The sequence below is a fragment of the Mytilus galloprovincialis genome, chromosome 11 (genome assembly GCF_965363235.1).
Source record: "Mytilus galloprovincialis chromosome 11, xbMytGall1.hap1.1, whole genome shotgun sequence".
NCBI lineage: Eukaryota > Metazoa > Mollusca > Bivalvia > Mytilida > Mytilidae > Mytilus > Mytilus galloprovincialis.
This window is the reverse complement of record NC_134848.1, coordinates 37,277,303-37,293,030: the sequence shown is the minus strand read 5'-3', so window position 1 is coordinate 37,293,030 and position 15,728 is coordinate 37,277,303. Positions and strand designations below refer to the sequence as shown.

Genomic DNA, 15,728 nt, shown 5'->3' with positions numbered 1-15,728 from the left:
AGTTTGTTGTCAGCTTGTAGAATCATACGCTGTATCTATTTGTCTACTTTTTTAGGAGGACATATGATTACATGAGAGCACTTGGTATGAAAAACTACTTGAGCGATCGAAGGTTCTATAGCCAGCAGTGTACATTTGAGTCGCAAGGATATCCACCAAATTATGGAATCAACAATTACTTCAACAAAGTTGGACTGGCTACCATTCCACCGTGGACACAGGATCCACCGTGGGACATGGGTTACTGTGGAACAGCATCGTCGCCATGTCAACTGACATTCTTTGCTCCAAACTCCACAGCCATAGATTATTTCTCAAATACAAACTATGGTGAAAAGATCATGAAAAATGCTTATGCTTTTCAAAGGGTAAGATTGAAATTTATGTACAATAAAAAAGCAAAATAACAAAAACAAAACTAAAAGGATAATTCAAATCGTAAAGTTATCAAAATGGCCAAATCAAAAGCTCAATCACATCTAACAAATGGAAAACAACTGTCATATTCCGAAATTGGTACTGGCATTTCCTTATTGACTAAGATTGTCAATTTTCCTAAAGAAAGTTAAGCACTCTGCTTCTTCCACCAATATAAGTGCTGAAGTGGAGTTAAACACCAACTAATCAATCCATCCAGTTTATTCATACTATTTTAGTGGACTATCTTCATTGATCTTGTTTACTTAAATGCATTTGTTTATTTATAGATTTTAACGAGACTGATGTTTCGTGAGAAGATAGAGTTAGAGACGCTAGCTAATACCAACTACAATTACAGATCTATACATGGTGATTCAATACGAATCTCCAAATCAAATGATAGATGTAAGTAAATACCAACTACAATTACAGATCTATACATGGTGATTCATTACGAATCTCTAAATCTAATGATAGATGTAAGTAAATACCAACTACAATTACAGATCTATACATGGTGATTCATTACGAATCTCCAAATCTAATGATAGATGTAAGTACAATTACAGATCTATACATGGTGATTCAATACGAATCTCTAAATCTAATGATAGATGTAAGTAAATACCAACTACAATTACAGATCTATACATGGTGATTCATTACGAATCTCCAAATCTAATGATAGATGTAAGTACAATTACAGATCTATACATGGTGATTCAATACGAATCTCTAAATCTAATGATAGATGTAAGTACAATTACAGATCTATACATGGTGATTCAATACGAATCTCTAAATCTAATGATAGATGTAAGTAAATACCAACTACAATTACAGAGCTATACATGGTGATTCAATACGAATCTCCAAATCAAATGATAGATGTAAGTATAAAAGAAAAAGGTCTGGGTGAGGGTCCCTCAATTTTGTATTCTATAACTTTGTCATATAATTTTTGTCCATATTTACTACTTATTCTGTTTCTTTTTAGTTACTAAGCACCCCATTTTTCGCTTTTCTTTATTTTGTTGCCTATTTTTTTTTCTATCTTATTTTTTTTGGTAATTTCTGTAGGGATGTGTGGATGATTCTACATTTTATGAAAGTTTAGCTTGAAATACAATAAAGTTTTTTTCCAAGTCTATACCATGGCTGTGCATATTATTACCATAAAAAAAAATCCTACCACAAAAGTCCATCCCAGAAGTACTATTAACTGTGATATAGGATTCTGAATTAAGAAATTATGAAAAACTTTATGCATTATTGTTTTTTTTTTTTGTATTTTCCAGTTGTAACCTTGTATTACCAGGCAGCAGCAGCTAGAGTGATCCACATGGACAACGGTGCTACCAATGGCATCGTCCATATTATAGACACTATACTGTATGTACCAGACGATCTCAGTCTATTGACCTCTGGGTCTAGCCATGTTCACTACAGTCCAATTATGTTACTTGTTCTACTGTTTTTATGGACTACATTCCGCTCATGTAGATAGATGTATTTAATACTGGGACAATAGTCTAATACTGTCTTTAGTTATACTGTTTATGGACTGCATTCCACTCCTGTAGATAGATGTACGTTTTGTGTGGACTATAAGCCATTCCAGTTGCTAGTTTAAATTTTTGTCCAATTTATTGATAAATGTATTTTGTGTATGGATATTCATTTTGTTAGGCTTACAGGTAACTCATCATATTAGTTGATCTACTTTTGTGAACAAGTCTGTTTTTTGTGGTTTTTTATTGACTTCAAACCATTCCGTTAAAACTTTACTGTTTAATTAAGATTTTTTAGCAATTTCTTTATTGTGAAAAATTGTGATATAATAGGTGTGTGGAAAATAGAAACTTACATTTTATACCGCATTTCTTAAATTTGCATTAAGTAATTCTGCACTTCTAATTGCTTGCAAATATTTCTGAATTTACACACCAAGTTAATATTTACATACAGTTGTTATTAGATAAAAGCTGTGTTGAATGCAAGCATTTTTTTTTGTTTAACATGCATATGCACTGTTAAAAACCAAGGAGTTAATTAAATGTGCAATACATCACTTATGTATGTGGTCTTCCTACAGATTAAGAGGTGTATTGTATCAAACTCACTTTTTAGCTCAGGTTCTGAAATTATCATGACAAGTAAATAGTACAGCATTGTTTCTAGAGCTTTGTATATTAAATTGTTACACAAATATATGATACCAAAATGTACATATTGAAGTTGAGCCATATTGAATACTACAATATCTATGTATAAATACTTTAATATCTATATTTCATGTAAATATATAGGATCAAGCAGCATTTGTCTATAAAATTTACTTGTTGTAAAGGGTTTTGAAGGGAAAAAAATTGGTGTGGTAGTACATGTAGTAAAGGATTTAAAAAAAAAATTGGTGGGTACCTGTTGGTAATAAAATTGAGGGGAAAATGGATTCTTATAATTGTTTTGGTTTTTTAACTGGATGTGAGAATTATTCATAAAATAATTTTTGATAATAATTATATATTCTAGAGAGTGATTTGTTTAGGTCTGATATACTATAGTACAATAATTGAACACAAGTCTTTTACCCAAATGACTCATGTAAAATTTGAAGTTTGTGACTATCCACATGCAGTGTGCCATATCAAAACTGTGATTGTTAATGTTTATATGAGGATTTTCATGTTGGCTTAGTTATTAATGTATCTTGTTTTACTGTTAAGGTGGTACCCAACACCTTCTCTAAATTTAATTTGGCTCGTTTATTTTTCATAAAATTTTGACAAAGTATTTACTTTGAGCCTTTGACAAAAATATAAAAAAATTCAAAAAATTTTAACCAACCATTTTATCAGAAAAATTACACTGGTTATATAGCAGTTTGACAAACACTAATTTTGATCATTGAGAAGCTTAATATTCCCTTAACAACACAACGTAATTAAAACGTTTAGCTGATTTTACAGAGTTATCTCCCGGTAGTGTTAGGTACCACCTAAGGATAGTTTTGTTGATGGTTAATTTTTTATTTTTGAATTTTAAAAGTAATCAAATTAAGTTGCAGCTCCATTTGATATTATTTTTTTTTTTTTTTTTTTAAATTAATTGGTTCAAAGTAGAAAAAAACATATATACCATTTTTAAATATTTGCAAGAAATGAATTATAAAGGCAAATTAAAATTAAGTCTCTGGAACTAAAGCCATCAAAGAAATCATTATTTATGTATAAAAAAACACAACATACATTGATACATGTTTGTAAATATAAATGTAAATATTGTGTACATAGGATTACTGAAATATATACATATAATTTTGTTTATTGATTGAGAAGATTTTTAAAACACACTCTCTGTTAATTTTTTAAGTGATTAAATACTTCTTTTGTATGTAAATCCCCTTTCTGATCAGATTTTATCTTAGAACCAAATGAAGATTCAGGGTGAGCACATTTATTGCACAGCTCCCTTAAAAAACACTGTACTTTAATTCTAAGGAAAATTACAACCAATTTTGTTATGTCACAATATGGTCTTCTTAATCCTGATTCCCAAGAGCCAATTCAATTCACATCAAAGCTAAGGTCTATGTTTGTAAAATAAAATGTTTTAAATACAAATCAGCATTTTTCATTATGGCATTATCTTTACTTTCTACTCATGTCTGTTATATTTGCACCTGAAGCTAAGCATGTAATCAGTAATATTGTACAATTTATCGCCACAATACTTTTTTAGTGTTAGTTACATACATTTTAGAGATAAGTCCATAATGTATAGATTTTCGGTCTTTATTTTCTGACATGGTTTAAGTTTTTGGTTGAGGTAGTTTTTGATGAAGTTAAAGTCTAATCAACTTGAAAATAATCACACACATTCCTTATGATTAGAATCTAATTTTAATGCCAAATTAGAGATTTTCCCCCAATTTCACAATCCGCTAAACATGGAAAATGATAGTATGGATGGGGCATCATTGTACTATGGACACATTCTTGTTTTTAACTTATTTTCCATGCATTCCTTGCTATTCGCTCAATATGTATGCCAGCTGATACTTTTTAATCATTCCTAAAATGAATTTATTCTATTTTATACTTGTAAATATTAAAATTGTATATACATTTTATATAGAATAGTCAATGGTGTTTTTAATTATTCTATTTATAATTTATGTTTTAATGAAATGTGATATTTAATATCACGAACTATTTGTACTAACTATATATATGTTTTCATTTCTGTAGTCATGGATACACACAAATAACTTTTAATTAATTTCATTGTATTAAAAGGCTTTGATTATGTATACTATAATTAGAAGTATTCATTTAAAAAAGGAACGAGGGTCTGGATAGGGGTCCGTTATTCTGTAAACATTTAATTTTCATCCCTTTTTTCTCTAATCTTCAAAAAATTAGACCACACATTTCTCTAATCTTCATTTTATTTGCCTGTTATTCTCTTATCTTCATTTTTTAAGGGCATTATTCTTTAATCATTTAACCCCATCCAAACCCTCAGTTATAAGGATGCATTAATCCATTTATCAATTATTAATTAATTTTCTAGGTCTGAGGAAATGTTATATTTTTGTGAATACTAATAATGTCATAGTTATAACAAATTGTGCAAATAATTTTAAAGCAATATTTTTATTCTAAGCAAACACTTTGAAAAATATACTATAACCAAGGCAATAAAATGAATATTCATTAACTTTTATTTAAGGTTTCCTTGATTGACATGAGAAAAGACAAAATACCCATAATAGTGAAATGAAATATATGTCATTTTTTATGTTTAATTCTATGCTATATATATATATATAAGATGTTGTCATATTTTTTTATACACTTAATTTTTGACTCTTTAATTTAACTTTTTAAGATGTCTTTATATTATCAAGAGGAAATAAATGAATAAATATCAAATTCTGTCTTTAATTTCTATTGACATAAGATGATCTGGAGTTATTTCCCTTTGATTGCACATACCAAAATTTTATGACAGAATATCTCTACAAATACAAACTAGAACACATTCCATTAGTTACATAGTGTGCTAGTGACCTAATACGGTATATATGGAATTTACTGACCCCATATATATATATATACTGTATTACGTCACTAGCACACTATGTAACGAATTTATCTTACCGACTATCTTAACATGTAAAATTTAGACTAGTGACCTATCAAAATGAGAAAGTCTTCAATACAGTTAGCATTAACATGATTTAGAAACTACTTCCTTTGATCCTACAAAAACAGATGCCAACTTATTAGATTTAAATGTGTTATATGAATTTATTTCACTTTATCATCACTTTCTTCGTCTGTCGAAACCTTTAAGATTTTTTCTCAGTACTGCTTTGTTTTTCTAAAGGGACGTAACTCCACTACTAACTGTGTATGAAATAAGCCCCGCCTGCTTATTACCTTATATGGAATATAAAGGGATGTAACTCCACTACTAACCGTGTATAAAATAAGCCCAGCCTCCCAACTAACCTAATATTAAATATACACGGTTTCCACGAGGACGCTTTTAACCAATCATATTCCTAGAAATGTATAGGAGGTAAGATAAATATATATTGGAAACAGAGCATATTGTTATGGCCGTTTTAAGTTTTATTCATCATTCAATTGAATTACTCCCTGATACTGCACACCAAATAATTTTCATGAGCAATTTATTTTTTTCGTGTTTTTCGAGGGTAGAAAAAAACTGTATATATAAATCGTTGCGAATAAGTTAAACTTGGATTTTTCCTTTAATACTTAACTAAATCAAGTAAATTTGAGAATTGGGAAATTAAGTCGCTGCGAAATGGGTAAGAAAGGGCTAAACGCAAAATAAAGTATCTGTGAAAATAAGTTGGTTTACAGTAGGTTAATTATAAGACACAATTAGTGAATTTGCTTTCCATATACTATTGACTCTCGTTATCTCAAAGTCAGCCGGACCAGAGAAATATTTCGAAATACACGTAGTTTGACTCAAAAGAGAACTGGAATTTGGCCTATATCTGTATCAAAGCTAAAATAAATCAGGACGAATATGGGAAGCAGATAGATATATTGGTCTTACTAGATGGATGTACAATGTTTACTGTAAATTTAGATATTATTGCATGCAAATTTTGCAGAATGAAACAGATCAGTCTATAAGATATTAGAATGTGAAGTATTGTTAAGATACTCACCCAGTCGCATTATTTGCATTAAAAAGGACTTTTTTCTGAATTTCAGTACTACAGTTTCAGTATATATATATGTAAATTTCATTCACATCAATTTCACATGAATTTAAATTCACATGAATCTCACGTGAAATTTACATGAATTTCACCCCAAAGAAGCTTATACATGAAACTTGTGTGGAATCAGTTTATGTGAGTTTCACATGAATCTCATGTGAAATTCACAAGAAATTCACATGAAAATCACATGAATTCTGTTCATGTGAAATTCACATGAAATTTTAAAACAAAGTAATCCAAACAACATCTAAATTTTCAAATTTAATTAAAATCAAGAAAAATACCATTTTTTTTTTTAAAAAGTTCACGTGAAATTAATGTGAAATTTTTCACGTGAATATCATGTGAATCTTAATTCACGTGAAATTTACATGAAAATTTTCAGGTAAGTTTCATTTATAAGCTCGTTTGAGGTGAATCTCACGTGAATTTCATGTGAAATTCACATGAGCAAATTTTGCTTGTATACAGGACAATTTTGTTCAATAAATAGCATTTGACAAAGTGAGAAGCTTGAATTTTCTCTATTTTCTACTTATAGTATGTGATTAAAACAGCTGGTGCACATGTAGGTGTTATGTACCCTTAAATATTATATTTCAGTTAAACAAATTTCTGATGAAGAAAAGATTCACAATTTCCTACATTAAACAAGAATGAAATTGGGGTCAAATCTCTTATTTGGCATTAAAATAAGAAAGATCATATCATAAGGAACATGTGGACTAAGTTTCAAGTTGATTGGACTTCAACTTCATCAAAAATAACATTGACAAAAAACTTAAACCGGAAGTGGGACGAACAGACGTACAGACAAACAGACGGACGGATGGACGGACGTACGTACGTACAGAACAGAAAACATAACGCCCCTCTACTATCGTAGGTGGGGCATAAAAATTACATTACTGATATACGAAATGAGATATGTCAGTGTAACACTTTAGATCACTTCAAAGGTTTCAAATTTTGTAATTTTTCAAATATCTGTTCAAAGTTTTAAAATATAAAAATTCGAAATTTGTTAATTATATTTTAAATTATGAAAATTCCTTCAATATTTATGATTTTTGAATTAATTTAGATTTAAATTATTATTTTTTTTTAATTTTGAATTGTTAAGTTTTTACACAAACAGGACAGTGAGTGTATACTATTACAGCTTAATTAAACAATTGTGAATAGACATTTGTCAATGCAAAATACAAATTTAGGCAGAATATCAATCAATCTAACATATGTTGTTAATATAAGCAATATTTACTGATGTATAAATTGGTAAGAAAATAAGAGGATCTCATACAACATGTATATGAGGATCTGGAGGGGATTTTACAGAATAATAAGTGAAATGATAAAGAAAAGAGAAAATTGACTACAAAGGATAAAGAATAGAGAAAAATAGACCACAAAAATCAAGAAATGAGAAAAATGGACCTCATAGAATAAAGATTAGAGTAAAATTGATCACGATTAAAAGATTAAAAAGAGACAAATGGACAACAAAAAAATAAGAATAGAGAAAGTGGGATGATAAAAAATCGAAAATAGAGAAAATGGACAACAAAAAATAATGAATAGAAAAAAGGGACAAAAAAAATAAAAAAATGAGAAAAATGGACCACAAAAACATACAGTAGTGAAGAACCCTTATCCAGACACTGATTTCTATGAAGAACAAACTGTATAACAATGTAAGATGTTGAACGGTTAATTGAAGGAAGGGCATATCGGTCTAAATGATTCCGGTTGTCATATCTCATTCCACCTTTTCAAGATCAATATAATCGTCTAAATGTTAAAACAAACATAATCTTTTGACAAAATTTATAGAATTACCAAGTCTGTCACGTTTGGATAATTAGAGGTCAAAGTATCATTTTCTTCAAAGACAAAATACATTTAATACATCATAGTAACTTACAACCTGGATTGTATGTCACAACTTAAACGATATTGTAAACCCATTAAAGAATCATAAACCTGTTACATATTTTATATTTCATTACGTTCTATGTACATATATTTTCTATGCCTGAGGACGTACATGTAAATATATCATTGACAAGAAATTTCTCTTAAATTTGTTATTCTTCTAAAAGCAGATTATTTCTGATATAATAGTTTAGACTTTTGGTAATCAAATACAAATTGGAATGCTTAAACAAATCAGTGGCGGATCTAGAAAATTCAAATATTCATAAGTGAGGGCCCGCTTTGGTCATGCTTCAGTGATTCTCTACATAATCAACTAAAATTTTCCCATAAAAGGGGGATCCGCCTATGGTCCTCATTCTATCAAAGTAAAGATACTTGAATTCAGACTATAAAGAGTAAAATAGATAATCGCTGGAAGATACCAGTTAAGTAATTTTGTGATAACTTTGGGGTTGTTTTTAACTATACTGAACTAGTATTGGATTTGAACTATGATAATGTGACAGCAACTTAGATCGAGTCCAGGCCCGTAGCCATGAATTCGGACTCATGAAAAAAAAGGAAAATCACAAAAATACTGAACTCCAAGGAAAATTCAAAACGGAAAGTCCCCAATAAAATGGCAAAATCGAAAGTTCAAACATATCAAACGCATGGATAACAACTGTCATATTCCAGACTTGGTACAGGCATTTTCTTATGTAGAAAATGGTGGATTGAACCTGGTTTTATAGCTAGCTAAAACCTCTCAGTTGTACGACAATCGCATCAAATTCCCTTATATTGTCACCGATGCGTGAACAAAACAAACATACATCCGACTTTAACAGTCACAATTTGAACAGAACGTTGACCTTAACAGTGCTTATTTGGTTTCAAGGGGGGTTCGTCCGAACCCCACGCCCCCCCCCTCTTTTTGGCTACGGGTGTGGAGTCCGTACTTCTCTATAGAAAGAGGTAATCGGATTAAACTGAGGTTTGCTGATTGGAAAGAGGACACCTGATTCCCCCACTGTTTGTGGCTTGGAAAAGGGGCACCAGATTCACCCGCGGTTTGCCTAGTTGAAATAAGGGCACAAGATTCACCTACTGTTTGTTGATTGGACAAAGGGCGTCAGATTATTCACCCGCGATTTGCCTAGTTGAAATAAGGGCATCAGATCCACCCACTGGTTGTTGATTGGACAAAGAGCATCAGATTCACCCGCGGTTTGCCTACTTGAAATAAGGGCATCAGATTCACCCGCGAAAATATTGGCATCAGATTCACTCACTGTTTGTTGATTCAACAAAGGGCATCAGATTCACCCGCGGTTTGCCTAGTTGAAAAAAATGGCACCAGATATGGAATGAATGCACGGATCGTTCACATGAGGCTTGTCGATTGGAAGGAGGGCACATAGTTAACGTTAACCCGAAGATTGCCAATTGCAAAAAGGACACCGGATTCACCCGCTGTTTTCCGAGTTGGAAAGAGGGAAACGGATTAATCCGAGGATTGTCAATTGGTGTGGCAATTGATGAATACATTGCAGACAATTTCTAATCTGTCGTTGCTTAGTACGGTCTTACTAATTAAGGAGCCAATGATTACTATACAAATCCTTGATGGAGCTAATTTAACTTGGACTGTTCCACTCCTTAATCCTATAACATTCATTATTAATCAAGATTAGAGTTGAACGCACCTAGCTGTTACCAGTGTTGAAATGCTTTCGACTGATAGTACAGTATAGGATAACCAGAGGCAGATATAATAATAAAAAAAGGACCAGGCCCATGTTACAAGCGCCTGTGTTTTCATGCTCTTAAACGTTATATGATTTGGACATTTTAAACTGTTGACGGAAAAATATGAAAATTTCTATCCCCCTCCCGCATTTTCACTTACAAACTTTTAAAAAACGTGCTGTGTATACTTGAATTAAAAATCAAACTGGAAGGACGAGAGCAGGGTAAGAATTCATAGAACAGACAATGTGCAGTGATAAATATTTCATGTATATTTTGAACACAGAGAGGATAACCCCGGCTACTACCAAATAAAAACTTCTTTTTCTCCTATGTGCTTTCCGGGACTTTATGTTTTGAATTGTTGTTTCACTTTCCATATTCGGAATGTATTCTAATTTAAGCTCCACGTGGTCAAAATCACGTGATGCAGGAATATAGTATCTTGGAGTTAGAATACTTAAGTCTTTTCGGGCGGGGACTCATAGCAGACAACATGCATGTGTATAACGGCGCTGGGGATTTTCTTATTAATCTTAAACGAAGGTAGTTGCCGGTCCGGTACACGAATAGTTCGGTTAGAAAGCAAGGTTTCAATTCTAAAGAGATTGGTAAGCTTAATTAGAGAAGGGGCTTAATTTTAACTAGTTATACTAAGTCCGATGTGGTCTAGTGGTTAGGATTTCTGGTTTTCACCCAGACGGCCCGGGTTCGATTCCCGGCATCGGAGCTTAAATTTTTTGTGCTTGGAGGAAACGATGTTAAAAGTCACGAAAAAGATATGCAGGATTCACATACTCATCAGAGCGAATAAATTGCAATTAATTCTTGCAACGTATGTAAGCTTGTAGTTTGCATCTGCCGCTGTTTTGTGCCTTAATTAATATTATGTCTTGAAATGACACCGACTGAAATGAGATGGGTGACCATCACACCTGCAGAAGAATGTACACTAGCAAGTAATGACTTTCTGTTTTAAAGTCATGTTGATGTTTTATGTATTTCTTGTCATTTAGTCAGTTGTTATGACATTATCCCCTCGGGGTATAAGTTAGATACGATAACGTAATTCCCTGCGTTTGCCACTCTCTCTATATAATTCCACTCTATTACTAAAAAAATGGCAGCGCAGGAGCCATTCACTCCTGGCACACTTATAAAGCGCGTTCTGACCGATATTTATTTGTATCTTTTTCAAGATTGACCTCTAAAGCGAGGAGACGCACGCGTTGTATTTGAAAGGATGGCATCAAATGAATAATTAACAGTAATGCCCACTATATATTTGTGGATGATACGATTATGTGCCAATATGTCCTCTAATCAATTGAAAACATTTGAAAGAGACGAAAAAAGAAATGCATCGGCCGGGAATCGAACCCGGGCCGCCCGCGTGGCAGGCGAGCATTCTACCACTGAACCACCGATGCTTATGACTACCTCTTGTTTAACTTGATCATATAAGGACACGTGTTACCTGATATGTATGGTATATATGCATGTTAATATTATACTGAAATTGTCGGTAAATATATTTGATAGAGGAAATCGGCGATAGTTTAAATTACAGCTGCAGCATAATCTCAATTCGAGGTTGAAATATAATGACCAGAAATATCCCCGCTACTGTCGGCTTCGTGTATAATTTGAAACTTAAGCCGGCTTACCCGCGTAGTTAAAAAAAAATCGTGATCTAAAAGGGGGAGGGATGATTATAAATCCAAGTCTTTCAAAGAAGACCTAATCGCAAAAACGAAAAGTTCTGTAATTTGACACGATTTCTGTTGTGGTTTGCATGACAGACAACTTGAACTCGTAAAGTCGACATATGGTACATGTTAATTTCAATGCATACACTCCACGTAATTATAAGCTAAATACATAACTTTGCCCTTGATCAGTTGTAGATATACGTTTCTGCATCCTATAATTACCGACTGGTATATTTTTGTGCGCTTTGAATACTCTCCTGTCATGCTGTCAGCTGAATCATAGTTATCATATGTTGACACAATCATAAATGTATTAGGCTCGGTAAGGACGCTTTTATATATAGCTTAATTTTAACTTGTTATACTAAGTCCGATGTGGTCTAGTGGTTAGGATTTCTGGTTTTCACCCAGACGGCCCGGGTTCGATTCCCGGCATCGGAGCTTAAATTTTTTGTGCTTGGAGGAAACGATGTTAAAAGTCACGAAAAAGATATGCAGGATTCACATACTCATCAGAGCGAATAAATTGCAATTAATTCTTGCAACGTATGTAAGCTTGTAGTTTGCATCTGCCGCTGTTTTGTGCCTTAATTAATATTATGTCTTGAAATGACACCGACTGAAATGAGATGGGTGACCATCACACCTGCAGAAGAATGTACACTAGCAAGTAATGACTTTCTGTTTTAAAGTCATGTTGATGTTTTATGTATTTCTTGTCATTTAGTCAGTTGTTATGACATTATCCCCTCGGGGTATAAGTTAGATACGATAACGTAATTCCCTGCGTTTGCCACTCTCTCTATATAATTCCACTCTATTACTAAAAAAATGGCAGCGCAGGAGCCATTCACTCCTGGCACACTTATAAAGCGCGTTCTGACCGATATTTATTTGTATCTTTTTCAAGATTGACCTCTAAAGCGAGGAGACGCACGCGTTGTATTTGAAAGGATGGCATCAAATGAATAATTAACAGTAATGCCCACTATATATTTGTGGATGATACGATTATGTGCCAATATGTCCTCTAATCAATTGAAAACATTTGAAAGAGACGAAAAAAGAAATGCATCGGCCGGGAATCGAACCCGGGCCGCCCGCGTGGCAGGCGAGCATTCTACCACTGAACCACCGATGCTTATGACTACCTCTTGTTTAACTTGATCATATAAGGACACGTGTTACCTGATATGTATGGTATATATGCATGTTAATATTATACTGAAATTGTCGGTAAATATATTTGATAGAGGAAATCGGCGATAGTTTAAATTACAGCTGCAGCATAATCTCAATTCGAGGTTGAAATATAATGACCAGAAATATCCCCGCTACTGTCGGCTTCGTGTATAATTTGAAACTTAAGCCGGCTTACCCGCGTAGTTAAAAAAAAATCGTGATCTAAAAGGGGGAGGGATGATTATAAATCCAAGTCTTTCAAAGAAGACCTAATCGCAAAAACGAAAAGTTCTGTAATTTGACACGATTTCTGTTGTGGTTTGCATGACAGACAACTTGAACTCGTAAAGTCGACATATGGTACATGTTAATTTCAATGCATACACTCCACGTAATTATAAGCTAAATACATAACTTTGCCCTTGATCAGTTGTAGATATACGTTTCTGCATCCTATAATTACCGACTGGTATATTTTTGTGCGCTTTGAATACTCTCCTGTCATGCTGTCAGCTGAATCATAGTTATCATATGTTGACACAATCATAAATGTATTAGGCTCGGTAAGGACGCTTTTATATATAGCTTAATTTTAACTTGTTATACTAAGTCCGATGTGGTCTAGTGGTTAGGATTTCTGGTTTTCACCCAGACGGCCCGGGTTCGATTCCCGGCATCGGAGCTTAAATTTTTTGTGCTTGGAGGAAACGATGTTAAAAGTCACGAAAAAGATATGCAGGATTCACATACTCATCAGAGCGAATAAATTGCAATTAATTCTTGCAACGTATGTAAGCTTGTAGTTTGCATCTGCCGCTGTTTTGTGCCTTAATTAATATTATGTCTTGAAATGACACCGACTGAAATGAGATGGGTGACCATCACACCTGCAGAAGAATGTACACTAGCAAGTAATGACTTTCTGTTTTAAAGTCATGTTGATGTTTTATGTATTTCTTGTCATTTAGTCAGTTGTTATGACATTATCCCCTCGGGGTATAAGTTAGATACGATAACGTAATTCCCTGCGTTTGCCACTCTCTCTATATAATTCCACTCTATTACTAAAAAAATGGCAGCGCAGGAGCCATTCACTCCTGGCACACTTATAAAGCGCGTTCTGACCGATATTTATTTGTATCTTTTTCAAGATTGACCTCTAAAGCGAGGAGACGCACGCGTTGTATTTGAAAGGATGGCATCAAATGAATAATTAACAGTAATGCCCACTATATATTTGTGGATGATACGATTATGTGCCAATATGTCCTCTAATCAATTGAAAACATTTGAAAGAGACGAAAAAAGAAATGCATCGGCCGGGAATCGAACCCGGGCCGCCCGCGTGGCAGGCGAGCATTCTACCACTGAACCACCGATGCTTATGACTACCTCTTGTTTAACTTGATCATATAAGGACACGTGTTACCTGATATGTATGGTATATATGCATGTTAATATTATACTGAAATTGTCGGTAAATATATTTGATAGAGGAAATCGGCGATAGTTTAAATTACAGCTGCAGCATAATCTCAATTCGAGGTTGAAATATAATGACCAGAAATATCCCCGCTACTGTCGGCTTCGTGTATAATTTGAAACTTAAGCCGGCTTACCCGCGTAGTTAAAAAAAAATCGTGATCTAAAAGGGGGAGGGATGATTATAAATCCAAGTCTTTCAAAGAAGACCTAATCGCAAAAACGAAAAGTTCTGTAATTTGACACGATTTCTGTTGTGGTTTGCATGACAGACAACTTGAACTCGTAAAGTCGACATATGGTACATGTTAATTTCAATGCATACACTCCACGTAATTATAAGCTAAATACATAACTTTGCCCTTGATCAGTTGTAGATATACGTTTCTGCATCCTATAATTACCGACTGGTATATTTTTGTGCGCTTTGAATACTCTCCTGTCATGCTGTCAGCTGAATCATAGTTATCATATGTTGACACAATCATAAATGTATTAGGCTCGGTAAGGACGCTTTTATATATAGCTTAATTTTAACTTGTTATACTAAGTCCGATGTGGTCTAGTGGTTAGGATTTCTGGTTTTCACCCAGACGGCCCGGGTTCGATTCCCGGCATCGGAGCTTAAATTTTTTGTGCTTGGAGGAAACGATGTTAAAAGTCACGAAAAAGATATGCAGGATTCACATACTCATCAGAGCGAATAAATTGCAATTAATTCTTGCAACGTATGTAAGCTTGTAGTTTGCATCTGCCGCTGTTTTGTGCCTTAATTAATATTATGTCTTGAAATGACACCGACTGAAATGAGATGGGTGACCATCACACCTGCAGAAGAATGTACACTAGCAAGTAATGACTTTCTGTTTTAAAGTCATGTTGATGTTTTATGTATTTCTTGTCATTTAGTCAGTTGTTATGACATTATCCCCTCGGGGTATAAGTTAGATACGATAACGTAATTCCCTGCGTTTGCCACTCTCTCTATA

General features: G+C 33.3%; 1 protein-coding gene and 7 non-coding genes across 8 annotated transcripts in view; 5 read left to right on the top strand and 3 right to left on the bottom strand.

Moving 5' to 3' along the window:
* The window catches only part of LOC143052109 (fasciclin-1-like), a 28,655-nt gene extending 26,600 nt beyond the window's left edge, over positions 1 to 2,055 (top strand). Inside the window, exons 11-13 of the mRNA XM_076225082.1 lie at positions 56 to 368; positions 708 to 825; positions 1,719 to 2,055. Coding sequence (XP_076081197.1) covers positions 56 to 368; positions 708 to 825; positions 1,719 to 1,927 — 640 coding nt within the window. The 3' untranslated portion in view covers positions 1,928 to 2,055. The remainder of the gene's footprint in view (positions 1 to 55; positions 369 to 707; positions 826 to 1,718) is intronic.
* Positions 2,056 to 11,021: 8,966 nt separating this feature from the next.
* Trnae-uuc (transfer RNA glutamic acid (anticodon UUC)) lies at positions 11,022 to 11,093 on the top strand. Its single transcript has one exon. It is a non-coding gene; the product is annotated as a tRNA-Glu (tRNA).
* A 629-nt stretch (positions 11,094 to 11,722) lies between these two features.
* On the bottom strand, positions 11,723 to 11,793 carry Trnag-gcc (transfer RNA glycine (anticodon GCC)). Its single transcript has one exon. It is a non-coding gene; the product is annotated as a tRNA-Gly (tRNA).
* A 651-nt stretch (positions 11,794 to 12,444) lies between these two features.
* Positions 12,445 to 12,516, top strand: Trnae-uuc (transfer RNA glutamic acid (anticodon UUC)). The gene has a single exon. It is a non-coding gene; the product is annotated as a tRNA-Glu (tRNA).
* Positions 12,517 to 13,145: 629 nt separating this feature from the next.
* Positions 13,146 to 13,216, bottom strand: Trnag-gcc (transfer RNA glycine (anticodon GCC)). Its single transcript has one exon. It is a non-coding gene; the product is annotated as a tRNA-Gly (tRNA).
* Positions 13,217 to 13,867: 651 nt separating this feature from the next.
* On the top strand, positions 13,868 to 13,939 carry Trnae-uuc (transfer RNA glutamic acid (anticodon UUC)). The gene has a single exon. It is a non-coding gene; the product is annotated as a tRNA-Glu (tRNA).
* A 629-nt stretch (positions 13,940 to 14,568) lies between these two features.
* On the bottom strand, positions 14,569 to 14,639 carry Trnag-gcc (transfer RNA glycine (anticodon GCC)). The gene has a single exon. It is a non-coding gene; the product is annotated as a tRNA-Gly (tRNA).
* A 651-nt stretch (positions 14,640 to 15,290) lies between these two features.
* On the top strand, positions 15,291 to 15,362 carry Trnae-uuc (transfer RNA glutamic acid (anticodon UUC)). The gene has a single exon. It is a non-coding gene; the product is annotated as a tRNA-Glu (tRNA).
* Positions 15,363 to 15,728: the final 366 nt, after the last annotated feature.